The sequence below is a fragment of the Nelumbo lutea genome, chromosome 2 (assembly GCF_056320005.1).
Source record: "Nelumbo lutea isolate HS-2025 chromosome 2, American lotus-T2T, whole genome shotgun sequence".
Classification (NCBI taxonomy): Eukaryota; Viridiplantae; Streptophyta; class Magnoliopsida; order Proteales; family Nelumbonaceae; genus Nelumbo; species Nelumbo lutea.
Window position 1 is genome coordinate 40,730,972 of NC_142685.1, and position 24,368 is coordinate 40,755,339.

The 24,368-nt window shown below is 37.8% G+C and overlaps 1 protein-coding gene across 3 annotated transcripts; it reads right to left on the reverse strand.

Moving 5' to 3' along the window:
* Positions 1–1,158: 1,158 nt before the first annotated feature.
* On the reverse strand, positions 1,159–22,965 carry LOC148870061 (methyl-CpG-binding domain-containing protein 2-like). 3 transcript variants are annotated; one of them, XM_088973357.1, is made up of 5 exons: positions 22,630–22,965; positions 5,505–6,128; positions 3,017–3,070; positions 2,614–2,786; positions 1,159–1,581 (listed from the first exon to the last, which is right to left on the reverse strand). In XM_088973357.1, the coding sequence occupies exons 2-5, from the start codon at positions 6,107–6,109 to the stop codon at positions 1,340–1,342; spliced, it is 1,074 nt and encodes a 357-aa protein (XP_088829483.1). In that variant the 5' UTR covers positions 6,110–6,128; positions 22,630–22,965; the 3' UTR covers positions 1,159–1,339. The 3 variants fall into 3 exon arrangements, with proteins under 3 accessions (XP_088829483.1, XP_088829484.1, XP_088829485.1); XM_088973358.1 differs by having other exon boundaries at positions 22,601–22,961; XM_088973359.1 differs by having other exon boundaries at positions 22,748–22,942.
* Between the last annotated feature and the right edge of the window lie 1,403 nt (positions 22,966–24,368).

The window sequence follows — 24,368 nt, forward strand, 5'->3', positions numbered from 1 at the left end:
ATACCCTAAAGTCAAAACCCAAACCCTATAAGGTTTTGATAAACGGGTCCTATTAGGGTCGGGACGGGTCGGATACCCAAAAATTCCCGTGAAATTGCCATCCCTACTTCTGGATACTCAGCTCTCCAATTGGGATTTGCAAAAATCTGTCGATGTGCTCCCGAATATGATCCATACCACTTCTCCTCTTGGTCCAAGTAAAGGAATTCCTATGATAGCTCAAGCGAATAAGATTACAATGATCTACCAGATCAACAAACTCCCTCTGACTACTGCTACTGCCAATAGCAATCCCACCTTGCTTCTCACTTCTCCTTAATACTTCATTAGAATCACCAGCAACAAGCCAAAGTTCCTGGATTTGGTGCTTCAAATTGGTAATGATTTGGATACTGTGAAAAATATTCTAAACTGGATTGCTATAGCTTGGTATTTTATATGGCAGGTGAGAAATGACAAAGTTTTCAAGAATATAAAAAGAAATTCTTGGATTCTGAATCAGATCAATAGGACTTTATATGTATTAAATTTTGATATTTCAGATAGGCATTTGGTAGCAAACAAATGATCTGTTAAATGTAAATTCTCGGCAGGAAAATTATTTGCTTACACAATGTGATGGTGGTGTTGCTGCGGATAAAAAAGGAACTTGTGATTTCTGTTTTCATGATAACCCAAAAACGTTTGTTGTGGCGGGTGGAAATCTGGGTTTTGTAGAAGAGCCTCTAGAAGCTAAATCGGGAGCAGTATATGAATCTCTTCTTTTTTCCTTAAACAAGGATGGAACCATATTTTTCTGGTCTCAGATTCTCAAATAGTTACTTCTGCTCTGAAAGGAGACCGTTAAACCTCGGTGGTTTAGTTATTGGATAGACAATATTTTGTTTATTATGAGAAAGTTAAATGATGTAAATGTATGGTTTGTTTCTAAGTCTTGAACCTATACTATAGCGGCTCATACTTGAGTCAAAAAGCTACATTTTTTTATGACGTATGTTGGTGGGCCAATCCTCCTGACTGGTTGGACCCTTATCTTTGTAATATTTTTATGTAATTAAATATTATTTCACTTATCAAAAAAAAAAAAAAAGATTTGCAATAGAAGCCATGTTGCGGGCTGCAGCATGAAACACCAACAGCATCATTAACAATGACAAAGATAAGAAATAAATAAACTTGCATTATCTATGAACCAAAACAATGTTGTTTTCCTACTATATAGTTTCCATGTACACACCACCAAGGCACCCCAACATTTTTCTTTTGTTTTTCTCAAAACATTGGATCTATATTGTAAGGGCGAAAAGAGACAAGGTAAGACAAACCATAACTTACAGATTTAAAGATCGTAGTCATTATTTTGGGATCTTTCTGGGTCTTCTGACTTGACCTTCTGATTACTATACACTGGATTGCAACGGCTCATCTTTTTTGATGGTAATCTCATTGTTCGTTTCTTTACTGGCCGAGCAACAGGATCAAATACAGGAAACTCAGAGCTAGGGGTTGACAGCCCTGGCCCACCAAGCTGTAATTCTGGCTCTGGCAAACCAATAGGACCCGCCCATGATAAGGGATTCACTGCAGAAGAATAGCATGTTATCATAAATTAGCCTTCTGTTTCTATTCTGCATCTTGCAAACATATAACCAATGCCATAATGAGCAGGAAAAGGTTCCAAAACTTATCAAAGCCCAAGGATGGTATAGTCTCTTCAAATCTGCAAATTTATACGAGAAGTTTCTTATGATAAAAATGGTATGACCAACCATCTCATTAAATGCATGTTTTTAGAGAATGAGATGACTGTGTCTAGTTTCTCAAAAGAGAGACAATGAGTTGGATTGCAATTAAATAGCAATGACCTACACAGGCAACAGCTGCACAGACAGTGAAGGTGGACCAAACATAACAGGATGGAGATGGGAAGAGCCATTCTTGATGCAAACAACCAAAACTCACCTGAATTTCCCATCCCAAAACAGTTCAAATCTGGGTCAGCCACTCCGGTTCACAGGAAAACTTTTCAATCTGACCCAAACTCAACAGGATCATATCCCAATTTAAAGCCAAAAGGGAAAAGTAGTAAACTTCCTAGTATCTTTAGGTTTTATTGAACTCCAACTTGGTCGGAACCTAACCCTACACAAACATGCTGCCCCTGCAGGTAGATGCCCAATTTAGAAAAAACTTCCCTGCTTAAGTCTCGAGACATGAGAAGTTAAAGAAAAGGCTACAACACTATGATAGACATAAATTAAAGAATAAGAGTACTAAGGGAATTATTTAAAGATGGCCTCAAGAATAGTGAACAAATGATACGGGATGCCACCAAAACCAGTGTACTCTATAGCTATGGAACCCCTAACCATGTTTTAAGGCTTACTCAAGTCAGACACACATTTCACAACTCAACATGGCTTTATTCAAATATGAACTCAATAAGAATTTTTTTTTTCTTTCAATTAAGTGGCCTTTCTATGAAAACCATGGACTTCATGAATAACAGCAATCCAATAAAGTGTTACTAAGCTGTACCACAAATAAAGAAATTTTAATAAATCATCATCTTCTCTATTAGGTTCTGGCAGTTGTTTTAATTTTCTCACGCACCATCCCTAGGTTCAATGGGCCTTGAAATCCCAAGATCAGATTCATCATATGAAGGTGCCACACGTGCAGGACGCTTTCTCACATAGTTTTCCTGTAATGGCCTTGGGGTTTGGAATGAAAACTGTGCCATTGTCACCCCTGCATCAGTATACTCTGGATGTTCAAGTAGATATCTGCACAAATAAGAAACATGTACAACAAATGTCAAGAAAAGATGGGAAACCATTAGTTCCCCACAATAATATTTATTTATCACCTTCAGTTAAAATATAGTACAGATATTATTAGTTTTAAAATTTATCCTTGAACTGAAGAAGAACAAATAACCAAGAAGGTACAGAAAAAGGTATTTTAAAAAAAAAAAAAGGCATTTTCAATGACTAAATGCATTAAATGCATGTACCTCTGGACCTCCACCATGGACCGTAGTCTCTTTCCTGATGGTGAAACATAATATCTGAAAGCATTCAATGGAAGAAAATTGTACATTATTAGTCATCAAAAGATTAAAAAAAAAAGTAGTTCATGATAATTGAACACAGGATGACAAAATGTACTAGTTAGTTTTCAGGGTCAAAGATCATCATTTTGTTTATGAGATCATCATCATCATCATCTAAACCTTGTCCCAACTATATGGAGTCAGCTACATGAATCCTGTTTCGTTGTTCCATTCTTGTTCAGTGCTATATCCATCACTAAATTATGAGTGCTTGCATCATTTCTTACTACTTCAATTTCTTTACAAGATGTCAAGTGAAATTCCTAATATTTTTCTGCTAGGGAAACTTAAGATGCAGATGGGGAGGATATAGGCAGGATTCAATCCCAGGTAGGTCAAAAAAAGGCCATTACCCAATGTTGGTCCAGCTATGGTCCTAACCTTTGGCATTTTGTGCACAAAGTGGCCACCCTCAGACTCGAATTCAAGTTTTTGTGCTTGCCAGCCTAGGATACAACATTACACCAAGTAATGGCCCCTTAAGTAATACATATTACATATAGGTCTGAGTAATATACAAGTATTAACCAAAAGGGATGAAAACACACAACAGAAATTAAAGACCATTACCCAATTTTGGTCCTAGTCATTGGGAGGGGTGGAATAGTTACAGAGTTAACCTTTTACATTTCTTCTTCTTCTTTTATTTATTTATTTATGTTTTGGCACAAATTGCCTATTCTAAGACTTGAACCTGCATTGCCACACTTTTCAGACTCCGATTTTACCATTACACCAAGCAATGATAGCAACCAGAGTGCACATACATTTGGTAGTCGCAGAACAAAAATAAGAAACAACCCATCCATTATAACAATCAGAAGCAATTGGCAATGTGTTACCATCAACTAAATGCAACATTTACAATAACTTCTGCAAATGGAAAAATATAGATATGTTGACATCTCTCTAAAGAATATCTGATATCCAGATTATCCATTATGTCCCAATATTCCAAGACATATGGTTATGAAAAACAAAAACTGTCATCTGGTAAGGCTTGGTTCCTATTCAGGTAAACACACATCAAGTGGCTCCTTCACATCATGCAGGTAAATTAGGAAAACAATGAGCATAAAATTACAAGGTCACACTTTTCCCTGATCACCATTTCCTTCTTGGTAGCCAAAATCTAGTTCCCACCACAACCACAACCACAACACCTAGTTGTTCACATGTTTCTCACCTACCACTAAAACACCCTACAATACAGTTTTTTTTTTCTTTTTTTAGGGATAATCACAACAAAAAGTTCTTTTACTTAAACTTGGTCAAACTCACGGCTCAAGATTCAGGACCTAGATAAATGCCCTGAAAAGTGAGAGGTGAGGGGTATCCTGCACAACCTTAGCCAAAAGGAATATCCACAAAGTCAACAGCAAATATAAGTAATCACAACTTTAGCATCTAAGTTCAATCTAAGCTGTATATATTCATTTTAAGATTCTTAGTTGAACCTTTAAAATAAAAGAATAAGAAGAGAACATAGTTGTCAAGGCGCACCTAGGCGTGTAGGCGCTCTTTGGGTCTCGCCTCACCCAAACGCCATATGATATGTCTATAACCTGTTGTAATTTTTGCATATTTAATATTTCATTATATTTTAAGTATATAATATAAACATAGACATGATGCACCGAATCATAATTCTTATTTCTTTCATATTATAATAAGTTTTTTATTAATTTCTTATTTTTTTAAGGTTTATGATAGATAAAATATTCGAAGATGAGTTCTAAGAGATATGATATTCGAAGACAAGTTCAAGAGATATCCTCATCAAGGTTTCAAGTTGTATGTCCTTGAAGAAGAAAGGGAAATCTATCACAGAATGTAGAAGGTATGCTTTTCATTCTTCTTCTTCTTCTTTTTCTTGTTTTGGAACAAAAACAGGGGCTCCGCCCCTTCTTCTTTCCTCCTCCTCTCCTCTCCTTCTTGTGGAACAAAAAATAGGGGTCTGTTTCTTTTTCTGGAAGAAAGATAGGGGCTCTGCCCTTCTGTTATTTCTATTTCAATGGAAAAATAGAGCTCCATCCCCTTTTTATTTTATTTTTCCTTCAGACATTAAGTGATGCCTAGGCACCCGCCTAGGTGACCAGGTGACTAAGCGCTACCCTGCCGCCTAGGTTTGCCTTGGCACCTTGAAAACTATGGAAGAGAATACAAAGTAGGTTACATATATAGCTTTCCCCTTTTCCTTTGGGAAAACTTGAGGGCCAGTGAAGGCAGGATTGGATCCTAAATCAGTGAGAACTACATCCACCGACTATACCAATGGAGCCAGCTGATAGCTTCAGGCTACGTGCATGTTGAGAAGAAATATTTGTTAAAAGAGACAAGTTCTTTAAAAAAATAATTAAGAGAAATGAAAATGATAAGCCATACATACACGTCAGCAAATTTTGTGCTCCCTTCGCCTCTGATCCTTAGAAGCCGTTCCCACCCAGGAGGGGGCTGTGAGATATTAGGTTTATCAATTGCCCAAAGCCTGCTGCCATCTTGGGAGATGTCAGCTGGATCATCACATGATATATCAGGTCGCCACTCACGAGCTGTTTCACATACAAAAGGCTTCTGCAAGATACTTTCACGTATATCTTCATATTTCTCCTTTGTTGGGATAAGCCTCCATTTAAAACAGTTAGCACACTGAACAGTGAATGCCCCAATAGAGGGCAAAGCTCTTGAAAGTGGGTTTCGTGTTGAACAAGTAGGCAAAGGTGGAGGTTGATAACTAACAGGTTCATGAGATGGTTGAATTTGACCTGTAGGAGTGTCCTCAGGGTCATAAAGCACCAACTGCTTTGAAGTATTTCGATTATATTGATCATCTTCATCCTCATTGACCTGTGTCTCTTCCTCTTCCTCCCCCTCCAAGGTGGAATCATACCCAGGTTTCTCAATAGTGTTACCCAAACAACTTGGAGAACTAGACTCAGTCAACTCATCTTTTTCCTTCAACTTTGTGGAAGCATCTCCATGATGTGACCACATTGCAATAGATCTTAGTGATCTGTAAATATCCAAGACAAATAATGTGCATTAATAATTCTAGAAACTTTCCAACTACAAAAGTGTGGTTTTATAAAGGAGGAAGAGAAAAACAAAGAAACAAACTAGGACCTTGTTGAATCAATTGGTATTCATTTATAAAATAATACAGGCAAAAAAAAATAGCCTACCACCACTACAAAAAATACAATAAAACAAAATTAGAAGTGGCAAGAGGGAGAAAGGAAAGGAAAATTCATTAGCTTATAAATCCTCTAGAAAGGAAATCAACTATACATCAGGGGGATTTGAATAATATTCTACAAATACATGCAGACAAATTCCATTCTGAGGACTCATTTCCAGCTGAAACTAGGTATATTAGGATAAGAAGGCATTTAATGCCCATCCAAAATTACTTCTTTCTAAATGATCTATAAAAGCAGCAACATCTATGAAAGCAAGATGATATGAAATCCATTCCCTTTCTCAAAGCTATGAGACAATAAATTTTGGGAGATCCAACCATGAATATCTAGCAAAAACTAGCAACCTTACCTAAATAAAGAGTACCTTCAGAAATACAACAAAGAGGAGTGAGGAAAGAAAAGGGGCACATGCCCTACAAGAGAAATGAGAGAAAGAACAAAGAAGATAAACCTGACTCCAGTCAGAAGTTGGTTAGAAGAAAACAAGGTTACTTGTCAAAATGAGGTAAGCTTTACTTCAAATTGCCTTATCAAACCTGCCTGCCTACTTACCTACCATTATCCCTATTCACTAATCCAGCCATGGTAGTGAATATTTTGAATAAGTTAAGAAGAGACTTAAAAGAGCAAATAAGGAGAAAAAATTCTATTTAGCAGATTGGAAAATGTCATCAAAAAGGTCATTACCCAATGTTGGTGCAAGCTATCTGGGGTCTTGGGAGGGGTAGACTGGATAAATACCCAACCTTTGGCATGTTTTTGCACAAAGTGGCTGTTATCATACTAGAAACAGCATTCTCATGCTTGCCAACACGAGATTTTACCATTGCACCAGGCAATGGTCCCTAGGCAAATGGCTGTGGACCAAACACTCCTATTGAATCTTGTTTTGAGCCCTCTATAGTTTCTTCTGTTCCATTGGTGAAGTCTTCCTCTCCGCCAAGTTCTCCCATTCCTACTCCACCGCTTGCTACTCATCCCCTAATTTTCACCACTCATCCTATTGTTCAGAAGTGGTACCAAAGACAAAGGTAAAGGCATGAACAAGTTATTCCCCCATCTTCAATTAAGTCTCTAGAACTTCCAATACTTGAAGAAAGGATAGGTCCTACACCATCTTCTCCAGTACCCCCCCCCCCACCTCAGGCCTTGACCTACCCATTTCTATGAGAATGGATAATAGGAAATTTATAGCTCACTACATATCAAAACACCTTTCTTACAGACTGTTGTCCCCTTCCTACTATTCTTTCCTAGCTTCTATTTCCTATCAACCAATCCCCAAGTTTGTAGCAAAATCCATATCTAAATCAAAATGGAGGGATGCTATGAGGACTAAAATAGAAACACGTCATAAGAACAATACCTAGGACATTGTAGATTTGCCTGTTGGGAAGGAGCCAATGAAATGTAAGTGGGTGTACACCATCAACTATCATGTTGATGGTACGATTGAAAGGTATAACACTCATACTTGGTTGCCAAGGGTTATACACAAATATATAGAATAGATTATATGGAGACCTTCTCTCCGATGGCAAAAATGACTTGTAAGGGCTCTCTTATCTTTGGTTGTGAGTTATGACTAGACCCTATATAAGTTTGATGTTAAGAATGCCATATTTAATGGTGATCTAACTGAAGAAGTTTATATGTCACTTCCCCTGGGCATGTATGGTAAGGAAATATAGGGCAAGGTGTGTAAATTGAAGAAGTCTCTTTATGGCTTTAAGCAGTCCCCATAAGCATGCTTTAATAGATTCTAAGCTGCTCTTATTCAGTTTGGTTATACTCAAACACAATAAGATCATACCATCTTTGTTAAGAGGAAAGGTTTTCAGGTCATCATCCTAATTATGTCGACGATATTGTCATTACTAACAATGATACATAGGAAGTTTAGGCTCTCAAGAGTCTCCTGAATTCAAAATTTGAGACTAAGAATTGTGGTGAGTTAAAATATTTCTTGGGAATTGAAGTTGTTAGGTCTAAAGAAGGCATCTTCATCTCCCAATAGAAGTATATGTTGGATCTTCTCACTAAGACTAGGAAACTTGGTGTCAAACCTACCTCTACTCCTAATGATGCAAATCATAAGCTTTCAGCCAATGATGGTGAGCTCTTTGTAGACAAGGAAGTGTTTCAAAGACTTTTGGGGAAGTTTCTACATCTTTGTAACAAAACATTTTATATGTTGTAAGTGTGATTAGCCCATTTATGTTGGGGTGCAACTTGGGCGGGTCCAACCCGAGCTTTTACACAAGTTGGGCCTATGTTTTTGGGCGACAAGTTGGGCCTAGGCCAAAAAACTCGAGCCCAACCAAAACTTGCGTTGGGCTTGGGTTGAAGCCACAGGTAGCCTAAGACCGATCCAAGCCCAATCCAACCCAAGTCTGCCAGATAAAAAATACATACATATGTATTTTATTTTTATAAAAAATCATTTTTTTTCTAATTATGTATACATGTGTATATGTATAATGTATATCCATCAGTACATGTACATTTGTGAATGAAACTTGTACATATTTCCAATTAATTCTACTCTTAATGGGTCAAAATCCCAATAAAAGATGAATACATAAAAATATCTACTCTTTCAAACCCAACCAACCCACCCAAGCCTAACTAACCCAACCTGACCTAGCCCAAGTCCAAGCCTAACCTGAGTTGTGTTGGGTTAAGATCAAGTTGGGCCTAGGTTGATAAACTTAGGCTTAACCTCGAGATGGGCCAGGCTCAAGCCTGAGGTTTGCACCCTTAGGATTGGGTTGGGTTGACCTTTAACCCAACCCAACCCGCCCAAGTTGCACCCCCTAAGTTTATGCATGTCTCTAGAGACACATATATGGTTGTTCCATAAAGGATTTAGTGCTACTTATAGGGAACTCCAAGAAAGGGCATTCTCTTTGTCAGCATGGACACATGAAGTTGGAGGCTTATACCAATGTTGATTGGGCTAGTAGTATTTTTTTTTTGTTTTGAAGAATAATAAGAAAATTCATTAAACAAAAAAAAGATACAATCTAGATCCAATAGGTGCCAAGATGGGACCTAACAATACAAAGCAAAAAGAAACTATGGTCTAGAATACATTATGTTAAGCAAGAGCGAGAGCCAGTGAGAGACAAGAGGAGAGAAGAAAGGGAGAGAGGAGAAGAGTGCCGAGAGGACTGAAACCCCTATTGAACTTAGGGGGCGAAAGAATGATCTATTATTATTAATACTAGTACAGCCGAACAATGTAATCAAAGAGGAAATTACAACAGTACCCTTATGGTACTAAACCTGAATACATAAACATAAACAACTGACAACACTCCCCCTCAAGTTGGAGCATAGATATCAATCATGCCCAACTTGTCACAAAGATCATGATGTCTGAAAAGGTTTAAACCCTTTGTAAAGATGTCTGCAAGCTGGTTCTTAGAAGTGACATAGGGGGTACACACTTCGCCTGTGATAACTTTCTCTCTGATAAAATGCTTGTCAACTTCGATGTGTTTTGTTCTATCATGTAGCACTGGATTGGCAGCAATGCTTATAGCTGCTTTGTTATCACAAAATAGAGTTAGAGGTTTGGTCGCTGGGAAACCCAACTCCCCCAACAAATTCTTTATCCACGTGCCTTCAGCAACCCCGTGGGTCACTTTGGGATCCAGCCCAATCTGCATCTGTATAAACTTCAACTTTCAAATGTCCGTGCTTTTGAAACAACAAACCAGTACCCGGATACTTCTTCAAATATCGGAGGATTCTCTCTGCTGCTTCAAGATGAGAAGAACTAGGAGCATGCATGAATTTACTGAGAACACCAACAGCATATGCAATGTCTGGGCGAGTCATAGAAAGGTATAACAATCTCCCTACAAGCCTCTGAAACTGTTTCACATCCTTAAGTGATTCACCACTGTTGTCACCTAATTTATGGTTGGGGTCAATGGGAGAGTCAACTGGCTTCACCCCCATCTTTCCAGTGTCCTGAAGTAAATCTAGGACGTATTTCCTTTGAGAAATGAAGATACCCTTCTTTGATCAGGCAACTTCAATTCCAAGGAAGTACCTGGCGCAGGTCCTAAATCCTTCACTTCAAACTGAGTTGCAAGGAAAAGTTTCAATTTCTGAATTTCATCCTCCCAATCACCAGTAACAATTATGTCATCCACATAAACAATTAGAGCAGCAATTTTACCTTCTCCTTTTTTCACGAACAGTGTGTGATCTGATTGACATTGCCTGTATCCTTTCTACTGAACTGCCACATGGAATCTACTGAACCAAGCTCTTGGTGATTGTTTTAGCCCGTATAAGGACTTCTTCAACTTGCACACTTTCTTTTCATTGCCTTGGGCTAGAAACCCAGGACGTTGAATCATGTACACTTCCTCTTCAAGGTCACCATTCAAGAATGCATTCTTGATGTCCAGTTGGTGTAAAACCCAATCCAGATTGGCTGCAAGAGAGAAAATGACTCTAATGGAATTCATCTTGGCGACGGGGGCAAAAGTTTCAGCATAATCAACTCCATACACTTGAGTGAATCCCTTTGCCACTAAGCGAGCTTTATACCTTTCCACTGTTCCATCAGCCTTATGCTTGACTGTGAACACCCATTTACATCCAACTGGAACCTTTCCCTTGGGAAGATCAACAAGTTCCCATGTGCCATTTTTGTGAAGGGCATTAACTTCTTCCCTCATGGCATTTGTCTATTCAGGAACTGAAAGATCTTCTGCCACATTTTTAGGGATAGGGACACTGTCAATAGAGGTAAGGAAGGCACGGAATGAGGGTGAAATGTTCTCACAGGAGACAAAGTTGGAAATGGGATGTTTTGTGGTGCACAATCTAACACCCTTCCTGTGAGCAATAGGACGGTCAAGATCATTAGCAGTAGAGGAATCATTTTCAATAGATTCAAGGACATCATTGGGAGCTAAAATACCTAAGTGAGAATGATCCTCCCTCGAGGAGTCTGGTGGCACTGGAGTTACAGCTTCCGGATTCTCTACAACTCTTGGTTTTGGCTGGCCTTTGTGACGACGAGAAAAAACACGAAAAGGTGGAGGGTCAGGGAGAGAGGGAAGCTGAACTAGTTTCTCCTCATGTCTACACTCCCCCTGAGGAGAAACGGGATAGAAAGGTTCATCTTCAAGGAAAGAAACATCCATGGAGACATAGAATTTACGAGAAACAGGATCAAAAACACAGTAGCCCTTTTGAGTGAAAGAGTAACTAAGAAATATGCAAGGTATAGCACGAGAGTCCAATTTCCCACGGGTGGGAGACAAATTTTGGACAAAACACCGACAACCAAAGACACGAGGAGGAATAGAAAGAAGGGGAGCCTTAGGAAAGAGAAGTTGATGTGGGGCTTTGTACTCTAACCGATGAGAGGGCATACGGTTTATAAGGTAAGTGGAACAAAGAACAGCTTCAAGCCAAAGCCGTTTGGGAATATTCATATGAAGTAGTAAACCTCGAGCCACTTCAAGGAGATGTCGGTTCTTCCGTTCGGCCACACCATTTTGTTGTGGTGTGCGGGCACAAGAGCTACGGTGAAGGGAACCATGCGAAGCAAAAAATTCCGTGAGGTCACTATGAAAAAATTCTTTTGCATTATCTGATTGGAAAATTTGGATTTCAGTTTGAAATTGAGTGAAGACCATCCGCTAGAAATCTTGAATGATTTTTGGTACTTCTTCCCTGGTTCGCATCGGGTATACCCACGTAAATCTAGAATAATCATCAATGAGGGTAATGAAATACTTGTAGCCACTCTCAGATGGTAAAGTAACAGGGCCCCACACATCAGAATGAACAATGTGAAATGGAGATTCAGATTTACTATGTCTTTGAAGAAAATGAGTTCTACAATGTTTACTCAACTGACACGTTTGACAAGAAAAGTCAGAGACAGACATTGACTTAAACAGTTATGGGAATACAACTTTCAAAGACTCAAAAGACAAATGACCAAGACGGCAATGCCATAAATAGACTTTTTTCTTACAGGACTGAATCATAGACTCTATAACATGAAGACCAGCCTTATTCTCCAGCATGTAAAGTCCATCAGCCATACGACCCCTACCAATCGTCCTCCCCAAGGCCAGATCCTGAATCACACAATGAGAAGGGAAAAAAGTCACTGAGCAATTCAAGGAATTAGTAACACTACTAACAGAGAACAAATTAATGGGAAAGTTTGGAACATGAAGAACATTAGAGAGGGTAAGGCCAAGAGGAAGAGAGATAGTTCCTTGACCAGTTATGGAAGAGTATGATCCATCGGCTAGTCTCACCTTGTCTCTTCCAGAAAGAGGGTGATAGGTTTGAAAGTAAGAGGACGTACCAGTCATATGTTTTGATGCTCCAGAATCAATGATCCATGGAGAGTCATGGGTGTGAAAAGCAACATGGAAAGCAGTGGCAGGGTTACCTGACGTAGATGCAAATGAGGTTGAGGGAGGAGTATCCATCTGACAAATTGCTCTACCATAGAGCTCTAAATGGTCACGAAAGGAATTCATAATGTCCTCCCTCGGGTCAGGTCCAGTGAGATGTGTCTGAGTCACAGTAGAAATGGTAGGCTGATGCTCCCGGGTAGCCATGTTGGCCATGTGATGCTTCTTTGTATTTTGCTGCCCGTACTTCTTATTCACCTCTGAACTATGCTTCTTAGTCAGATCTTGAGCCCATTTTGGTTTCCCATGAAAATCCCAACAGGTATCTTTGGTGTGGTGGTGTTTCTAGCAATGAGTGCACCATAATTTTTCCTTATCTTCTGTTTTTTTCTGGAGATCTCCTTTCTGGGAAGAAGATCCCCCACCAGTAGATACACCCCCTTTTGCAGCTAACACAACAGCATCCCCACCAGGGCTGTTCATCAAATTTCTCCTGCTTTCTTCCGATTGTACAAGAGCATAGACTTCCTGAACAGAAGGGAGATCCTTAGAGCTGAGAATTTGAACTCTGATAGATTCATACATAGGATTCAAACCATGTAAGAATGCAAACACCCTTTGCTGGGAGACAATCTGTTTGTACTTCTTAGCATCCTCATCACTTCCAATCCACACTCTGGTAGTGATCCAACTCCTTCCAGACAGATGTTAAAGTCAGAGTAATAGACCGATAAACACCTCTCCCCCTGTCTACAAGTAAAAGATGCTGCCTGCAGTTGATAAATTTTGGCATAGTATCTCAATTCTGAATATGTAGGCTTTGCTTGTTCCCAAATTTCATTCGCAGTTTCAGCCCACATGAAATTCTTCCTGATTTGAGGTTGCATGGAAACCAAGAGCCAGGACATAACAATACTGTTCTCCTGATTCCATCTATCATATTCAGCACTCCCGGAGGATGGTTCTTTTATCCTCCCATTAATGTAGCCATCTTCCCTCTTGCAGTGATGTATAACTTGATCCCTCTTGACCACTCTATGTAATTTAAACCATCAAGAGGGACAACAGCCATAGGAAAGGATAGGTCACCCCCACCCATTCCATTCGGCATTGAGGAAACTCCAGATGAGGTTGAATCTTCACTACTCATAATTCTTGGTTTAAAAAAAAAAGCAACCAAAGGAGTACTTCCGTACACGGCTATTATAGAAACAGGTCCTTCTGACCTATGGAACAGGTCTGTATAACCTACGGTCTTGTAGGAATCCAAGAAGAGAACACTGTAGTTGCAGTACACAATCAGGTCTGTATGACCTACAATTGTATAACCTACGGTCTTGTAGGAATCCAAGAAGAGAACACTGCAGTTGCAGTACACAATCAGGTCTGTATGACCTACAGTTGTATAGATGTCATATGACCCTCCAACAGAATAGAAAAAACAGGTGAAGATCACCACACCCCTAATCGACAGGTCTGATAGCCGAACAGTCAATGACTGAGATCAATACAAAAATCTGTTTTAGGACATCAACAGTCCATCGAAGGGGTAAAGGACTACAAAACAAAGTTGAATACAACTATTTTGTTAAAAAAAAATAGTCCCTCAATAGTCCATCAATCGGCTGAACAGTCAATCAATAAACAACCAATCCGTAGGGCAGCCAAACAGTAAATGAACAGTACCTCTTTTAACTTCAGATGATAGCCTCTCTGTAAGCCAAAAACTCCCTCTACGAACCTCAAATGATAGCCTCTCTACAGTCGAATCGACAATGAATACCACTTCTGGGCTGGAAGATGAAAAGTCTCCACAACTTCTGGGTCGAACTGAATACAACTGATTAGCAGTTCGATGGATACAGCCTTGGGAGATGAAAAGACTATATGCTACTGTTTGCTTGACACCACCCTTCAGGCCTGGATGACTTGCTCTGATACCATGTTGAGCACGAGCGAGAGCCAGTGAGAGACAAGAGGAGAGAAGAGAGGGAGAGAGAGGAGTGCCGAGAGGACTGAAAGCCCCTATTGAACTTAGGGGGCGAAAGAATGATCTATTATTATTTATACTAGTACAGCCGAACAATGTAATCAAAGAGGAAATTACAACAGTACCCTTATGGTACTAAACCTGAATACATAAACATAAACAATACATAAACATAAACAACTGACAACACATTAACTGAACCATAAATTGACAATTGATTACACATGTCGAATTTCCAACACTCCAAAAATTCTCCCCAAAATTTGATCTATAGAGTTGATAAAAATCTGGGAGCACCCAAACCCAATCAGCTACTAGATTTCCCACCATAGCCACCAGAGTTTCAGAATTAGAACTTCTAGCTTCTTCTTTGAAGAGCCTTCTATTTCTTTCATTCCACAAGAGCCAACATACACCAAAGTGGATACAACTCTAAACTATCCTTGCTTTCTTGCTTCCTTCAAAACTTGGCCGGGAAGAAAATATTTCTACTGTAGACCTTAGGTGAAACACACTTTGCCTGAATCAGGATCATTGTCAAAAATCTAAGGAGTTGCAGGTTTTTCATAGGAGGTGGAGGAAAGTTGATTTTGGTGCTCTTGATCAGCCCAAGCCAGTTCCAGTTTCCTCTACTGCATCGGATTCAAATACAACAACTTCACCTCCTACTCCTAAGGTTACCACCACAAAGTCACTGCCTTCTACTGATGATCTTGACCTTTCCATTGCAGTTTGTAAGGAGAAACAAAGATGCACCACATCCACTGCCCATTCCATATCTCAGTTTCTTTCATATAGCCACGTATCACCATCCTCTAAATCCTATTTGGCATCCATTTCTGCTATATCTATTCCTAAAACTGTGCAGGAATCTTTATTTGTGCTTGAGTGGAAGGATGCAATGAAGGAGGAAATGAATGCACATTAAAAATGAGAAATGGGTGTTGGTTGATCAACCTGAAGGAAAGAAACCAGTTGGGTAGGTGGATGTTCACTGTGAAGCATAATGCAAATGGACCGGTTGAAAGATATAAAACCCAACTTGTTGCAAAGGGTTACACAAACCTATGGCATTGATTACTCTGAGACTTTTGCACTAGTTGCTAAAATGAACACTATTAGAGTTCTATTGTCCCTAGCTGCAAACTTTTCATGGCCTATGTTCTAAATGGATGTCAAGAATGCCTTCCTAAATGGTGATTTACATGAAATGTATATGGAATTACCTCCTGGTTTCTATGATACAGGTGTAGGCAAGAAAGTTTGCAGACTAAAGAAAGCATTGTATGGTTTAAAGCAATCTTCAAGGGCTTGGCTTAACAGGTTTAGACTTGCTTTGGAGAAATTTGGCTATGTGCAGGCCCACTCAGATCATACTCTTTTTATCAAGAGAAGTGGTTCCTCCTTGACACTTCTTGTTGTATATGTGGATGACATTGTGGTAACAAGCAATGATGTTGATGAGATTGATTCCCTCAAAAAAATACTTCATAAAGAGTTTGAGGTGAAAGACTTAGGTCATCTTCGGTATTTTCTGGAATTGAGGTGGCCAGATCTAAACATGGCATTTTCATTTCACAGATGAAATATGTCTTTGACCTTTTAGAGGAAACAAGAAAATCGGGGGTTAAACTTGCAAATACTCCCATTGAATTAAATCATAAGATAAGTGCAGAAGGGGTGAGCCTCTTGATGACAAGACCATGTATCAATGGCTAGTGGGGAAACTTTTGTATCTCTTTCTTACTCAACCTGACATTTCTTATGCAGATAGTATTGTTAGTCAGTACATGCATTCACCAAGAACCACTCATTCGTTGGTTGTTGAGAGGATTCTAGCCTATTTCGAGAGGTGTCCAAGTCATAGAATACTCTTTAAAAATAATGGTCATATGAAGATACTCCCATTGAATTAAATCATAAGATAAGTGCAGAAGGGGGTGAGCCTGTTGATGACAATACCATGTATCAACAGCTAGTAGGGAAACTTTTGTATCTCTATCTTACTCAGTTGACATTTCTTATGTTGTCTGTTGTTAGTCAGTACATGCATTCACCAAGAACCACTCATTTGTTGGTTGTTGAGAGGATTCTAGCCTATTTTGAGAGGTGTCTAGGTTATGGAATACTCTTAAAAAATAATGGCCACATGAAGATTGAGGTGTACAGTGATGCGGATTGGGATAGATGTGTAGATGATAAGAGGTCTACCTTTAGGTATTGTGCCTTTGTTGGAGGAAATCTGGTTTCATGGCAAAGTAAGAAACAAAATATTGTTACCCATTCAAGTGCTAAAACAAAATACAGATCCATGGCTCATGGAGTGACAAAAGCATTATGGTTGAGATCCTTACTTGAAGATATTAGAATTGAATATGAGAAGCCCTTAATGTTGTATTGTGACAATCAAGCTACCATTAATATTGCCCATAACCCAATATAGCATGACAGGACAAAACATATTGAGGTGGATCAACACTTTATTAGGGAGAGAGTTGCCCCTCAAGAAATGTGCTTGCCATATATTGCCTCTGATATGCAACTTGTCGATCTCGTCACCAAAGCAATCACTGAAGTCAAGATGGAGACAGATCTATGCAAATTGGGAATGCTCAATATCTACTCCCAACTTGAGGGGGAGTGTAAAGATATAGACAGGGACACTTAGTTGTTTTTATATGTTTTTACATGCTCCCCATCTTTATTTTCCAGGCTGTTGTTTTGCTTTTCTCTGTCACAGTCAGCAGGGGTAATTTTGTCATTGTACCCTTTTTTATTAGGTCATATATAAAAGCCAATGGGGGGCAGCAGAACTTATTATTCTGCTCTCTCTTTCTCTCATTCTTTCTTCTCTTCTCCTTTTTCTCCTCCTCTGTTCTTCTTCTCTTTTCTTTTCTTTTTTTCAAAACAAGTTTCATACTAAACCTAGGACTGCTACAACAACTTTTCCAAGTAATTCTATTGAGATTTTCGCTCCCATTGCCAAGATCAATTCTATTTGTGTCTTGTTATCTCTGGCAATCAACTTTCTCAGGGCCACTGCATCAGCTAAATGTGAAGAATGCTTTTTTGAATGGTGACCTTGAAGAGGAAGTGTATATGTCCCAGCCACCTGGATTTCAAGTACAGGGAAACAAGGATAAAGTTTGTAGCCTAAGGAAGTCTCTATATGGTTTGAAGCAATCTCCGAGGGCATGGTTTGAGAGGTTCAACAAGTTGGTTTTGTGCATTGCCAAACTTATCAAACTTTGTATATAAAGAGAAAAGATGAGTTGATTTCTTGCCTCATAGTTTAAAGTAAAGGATCTTGGTCCTCTAAAATTCTTCCTTGGCATTGAAGTTGCTCAATCTAACAAAGGCATTTTTGTTTCCCATCCTTGACTGTTGAAGGGCACTAGGAAGTTAGGATGTAAACCAAACAAGACTCCTGCGGACCCATGTAATAAACTTGGAAAATGTGAAGATGAAGTAGTTTTCAGATGTTCATTAGTATCAAAGGCTTATTGAGATACTTCTATATATTTCCATGACTAGACAGGATGTTGCATTTGTTGCAAATGTTTTGAGCCAGTTTATGCACTCACCTAGACCTTTCCACTTTAAGGAAACCGAGAAAGTTCTATCCTACTTAAAAAGGCACCTTGGTGGAGGTATAGCTTGTGGTTACAAAGTCAAGTGCTGAAGCAAAGTATAGGGCTATGTCCCAAAGAGTTGCTTAACTATTGTGGTTGAAAAATCTGCTTACTAAGTTGGGTGTGTAGGACTCAAATCCTATGTCATTGTACTGTAACAACAAGGCTGCAATCAGCATTGCTCACAATCTGATTTTACATGACAGACCAAACATATTGAGATTGACAAGCACTTCATCTATGAAAGAGTGGAAAGAGGTGAAATTTATATACCATTTGTTAAGTATAGGGAGAAAGTGGCTAATGTGTTTACAAAAGGTTTGACTTTCCTACACCATGAAGAGTTATGTAACAAGTAGGGTATGTATGATGTCTACAATCCAACTTGAGGGGAAGTGTTGTAAGGTGTTTGTATTGTATGTTTTAGCCATAATAGGGTTTTTGTGTCATTTTTCTATTCTCAGGGACCTCTCTATAATACTTATTTTTTATTATTATACAAGGGGTCAGAGGGCACCTCCTCTTATATGAAAGATTCACTCTTCACATTTTGTCTTCTTTTTTTCTTATGCATATTTTCATTTGTTATCTTTGATAGATTACAAGATCTTATGCATATTTTCATTTATTATCTTTGATAGATTACAAGATCTTATGCATATTTTCATTTGTTCACTAAGGGATTGATAAAGAAGAAACTTGATGATGTATTAAGCAAGTTGAACATGATAGACATATATGCTTCACTTGATGGGATATGTTTGAAATTTTACATCTTTTAAACAAATAAGTATAAATAATAGGGGAGCCAACCCAAAGGCATCTCATGCTATTCCCTTCTCTCTCTCTCTCTCTCTCTCTCTCTCTCTCTCTCTCTCTCTCTCTTTTTCTTCTCCTTATTCTCTTCAATTCATCCCTACTTCTAACCTACTTGTAATCCTAATACATAGTAATAACATAGGAGAGGTCTAGACAAGACAAATATAAGCCCTTTCTTGACTTTGCCACTTCTACTATTAGAGAAATTCTAAGCACACCAAGATCCCATATCTTAAATTTTATAGCCAAATAACACTTCTATCTAGAGATTTCAAACATGCCATTCCTAGCAATCACCATGTCATCTACATACACAATTAAAGTCATAGTACAATCATTATCTCTCTTAATAAAGAAAGTGTAGTCAATATGTGATTGAGCAAATCCCACCCTCTAATATTGCCCCTCTGAACCTATTAAATCAAGCTCATGGAGACTATTTTTAGTCCATAAATTGACTCCCTAAGTTAGCATACATTGCCTTCATTTCCAAAAGTAAATACTCTAGGAGGCAACTCCATATAAACTTCTTCCTCGAGGTGACTGTTCAGAAATGTATTTTTACATCCATATAAAATAGGGCCATGAAAAGCTTGCAGCTAAAGATATTAACACACAAACGATGTTCATCTTAGTGAAAGGTGCAAACATCTCCAAATAATGAATCCCATACACTTATGTGGACTCTTTTGGAACTAGGTGAGCCTTATACCATTCAACAGAACAATCCTCCTTTTATGACAGTGTATACCCATTTATCACCAATAGACACTTTGCCTTAAAGAAGTGTCATTAGCAACCAGGTCTGATTTTACTCCGATGCATTCATTTCTTAGTCCATGGTTTCTTATCTATTTTAGTTGATTCATAGCCTTCATACTACTTTTGAAACTAAAGATCCCCCTCAAACTAAGTATAGGGCTATTGTGTGCATATATTGACACTCATTTTTTGTTATTTAACTTAAGAGATCAAATCAAGCTTTATTTCTAAATAATTGTCCACTTTATGGATCCTGCATTATTTGAAATGAGCTTTTGTTTTTTTGTTTTTAGTGGAGGTAACTACCACTAACATTTTTGAGAGTAGAGGTAAATTACGTTTGAAGCTCATACTTTTTATTGAGTGGATAGACACATGTCTAAGAAATGAAGCTTTTTCTTGAAAGTGGGAGTGACCACTTTTGAGATGTTCTTTCTTGAGAAAATAATATGTAATATAATATTACATATTATATTATAATATGTAATATATATTACATTAAAAATAGAGCACGTAATAGAAATGAACACAAAACATGATGGTGAGAGAGAATCATAACACAAATAATTGGAAATAGGATAAGGAATGCTAGTAGATGGTTAAGGGCATTGTCTTTTTCTTTTTCATAAGGTCATAGGAAGGTCAAGATCAATATGAGAATCAACAATAGAAGGATCGATTGGAATAATGGATGAGTCAGAAAGGAAAATAGAATGAACATTAAGTTTACCCAAACCTGAGGAATCAAAGTGTGGTGGATGTTCAACTTTGGAGTCACCTTGTTGTGCCTAGTCTACAACTCTTGTCTTAACATACTAACATGAACATCAATAGGCTTAGGATTAGAAACAAAAGGAATAGGTAGGTAAAGGAGAAGAAATCGGTATCTCTTCATTAATACTCTCCACATGAAGAAGAAACATGAGAAGGAATGAAAGATTGGAACTCAAAGAATATGACATCCTCAAAAATCATATGTTCACCAAATTATCGAAAAAAAATAAAAAAGTCATATGTTTACCAAAAGAAGGATCATAACGTTTGTATCCCCTTGAGTAGACAAATAGCCAAGAAATACAAACTTAAGAGTTTTGTGGTCAAACTTGACTTTAGAACTGAAGTCAAGAACAAAGTACAAACATCCAAAGACTCCCTTGGAAGATTAAAGACAAGTTCATCACTATAAAATAACTAATGTAGGGACCTAAACTTAAGTGTTCTAGATGGTAGTCTATTAATCAATAAAACAGTAGTCTGAATTGCATCCCCCGAAAAACAAGTGGACACACTCATCTTAAAATATAGACCTATAGCAAACTCCACAAGATGCCTGTTTTTCCTCTCTATTACACCATTCTATTGAGGTGTAGATAGTTAGATACATAGGAGCTCTAATCCCTACTTTTCAAGAAACAATTAGAGGTTTTCTCAATACTCCTTTGCATTATCATATCTGAAGATCTTTATCTTGTTCTCAAACTAGGTATGTCATGAATGTACTGACTACCAAGCATATTAAAGTTGCTTGCCACTTCAATCAGGACCAGTTCATCACTATGATTATTACTCTCCCCCGTGTGACTTCCAAACCCAAGTTAACTGATATATTCACTAAAACAATGACTCAAACATGCTATGCATTCTTTATGGACAAACCAATATTATCCCCACAACTTCAGTTTGAAGAGTGTAGGATAGAAGGCAATAAGGGGTTATATATTATAGCAGCATACAGTTGAAAAATTGGACTGATCACTTCTTTCTCTCTTCACAGAATTTTACTCTATATTTTTCTACTCTTCCTCTTCTGTCCCAGACAGAATACCTTAGAAATATTATCAGTTGCTTCTAATATTAACCGTTAAGAAGACATGTGCACCATTAAGATTTTCGAGCAAACTAAAGGCAACTCAAAATCATATGGAATGTATCCATTGATGGAGATCACACCATATTCAACTGTATTGAATTTAAACCGAATACAGAATTACAGCTCCTTCAACTTCTCCACCCTTCCTAAATCACTGAATTAAATTTCAAATGTAATTGTCCTTTCAATTTAATCATACTTAACAACTTCGACCTCATTAAAATATGTACTGATCAAAGGATCTTTCCATCAAAATGCAAGTTTTTGTCAAGATACTAGGACCATCCATCAAAGAAATAAATAGAATGTAAGCATTTGAAATTGAGTGCTTTTGTACAAGAATCACATAATAACTAATAAGTCTGCAGTTTGGATACATAGCAAAAGCAAATAAATTGAGGGAGATAAAATATTCTCAGAAGAGAATGATATAAAGATGCAGCATAAAGGTTGAACTAATCCGATGCTAAAGGAAAGAAAAAGAATAGTGGATCACGATAAGAATGTTCAAGACAATATGAAATCCAGGAACTCAATGAATAACAGAACGAACTTCTAAAATTGGTAAAAAAAATCAAACATGTGAACCACAGTGAGGACCCAAAAAAAAACTGAATTGCACATCCAAGTGTAGAAACCAATCAACTACACCATTTTCAGAACAGAAAATCCAAACATCAACAGCCACAGGACCCGGATAACACTAAAGCGTTTCATGAAATTCTTAAGCAAATTCCATGTACAGACGGAAAAAAAAAAAGAAAAAGAAAAAAGAAAAAAAATCGCTATAGAAACATAAACGCACCAAAAACCATCCAAATTCGAATAACAAACCCGATTATCCCGTTAAAATCCGATTTCCAATCGAAATTCGAACCGGAAATTGCTGCCGGAAAGAGCTCATCGGACAGAAACAGGGATAACAGAGGCGATGATCATATAAAACATATACTTTCAAGGGGTCAGAGCCGGAGAAGACGAGCTCCGTTGAGTATCCGCAGCTGTGGATATTTCGAAAAATACCACTCCGATCCCGTACAATTCTGGAGCGACGCACTTATTATTATTTTAATTCTATTAATTTGTGTAGCTTCGTTCTCCTCGTTCGCTACAAGGAACGAAGAAAATACAGAACGATGAACATCTCTCTCTCGTGGCGTTATTTTGTTTGTTTTATTTTTTTGATAAATTATAAATACCCCCATATTATGGCATCAGTGACAATTACCCCTTCAACTTTCATTTCATTTGCAATAAAGACTCCCGAAACATTCACTTTACGACAAATACCCCTAGCCGTTAAGAATTGAGATCTGCACCTTACACCGACCTCACAGACACATCCCACTCTATATTGAAAAAATTCTCAGAAATGATAAATATAAATACGGGAGATGTTCCCGATGTACAGTCAGGACATGATGTGAGGTCGCAGCAAGGTGCGCTGTGTGAGGAGCAGATCCGGACTCGGCCATTAGGAAGATGATTGAATATGTTACATTACCAAAATACTTGCATGAATTTTCCTTAGGCTCAGTTTGGAACGAGTACAAATACAAATACTACAATACATATACATACAAAATAACATAAAACACAAGGTTTTATGCTGTATATATTTGCATTCTTACTCCTTCCAAATGGAGCCTTATTTCCTTTTTCTTGCCCTTTCTCTTAAAGCCTAATGACTAAAAAATACTAGTATTTTTTTCAAACAAAATTAGCTAAAATAACAAGAATCATTTTACAGACCTGAATGTCTATCTTCATCTTATAATATAAAAATCATCCACTCCTTCCAATAAATCAAGAAAAGTCAAATGAAACCATAAATTTATATCTATTAAAAGAAACCCTACCATTCCATTTGAATATTTAATCCAATCAGAAATCTACAAGGATATATTACAGCAATTGAGAGCACTTTAATATTTCAAATCATAAATTGTTCAAATAAATAATAAAATGGTAGTTTGGGGATGTAAAAAATGTAAATACCTAAATGAGAATCTTTTTTGAAGTTAACTGATGTAACTCTAATAGAGGGGCATTTTGTTGCAAAGAAAATGTTCATGGGGTATTTGTCACAAATGAAAGTGTATAAGTAATTGTCACTAACCCCATAGTATAGGGGTCTTTGTAATTCACCCTTTTTAGCTATGCTATTTTTGTATTATTTCTCTTTTATGGATAGTTTTTTTTCTTATTATTTGACATCACAAAAATAAAGGAAAATAGAAATTGTCTTTATAATATCTACTAAAAACAAAAATTTCCTATATAATTATATGATATGAATTCGGGTGATCAATTGATAAAAAATGAATTAGGGTGATTCTGGGGCTTTGAGCTAGGGCTTTGGGATGGGCTAAAGTATTGAGCTCAGGTCCAATCTTACAATTTTCGAACATGATGAGGGCCCTAACTCATATCAAGCTTAGACACAAAACATGCCCCCAAGTTTAGTTGAGTGGAACCAAGAAATGCATGTTGACCCTATGTGTTTTGCAAATAAGTGTGTAATTACAGCAAGTCCTCAATTGAACGTAAAAATCTTGAAGAATCAAATGCTA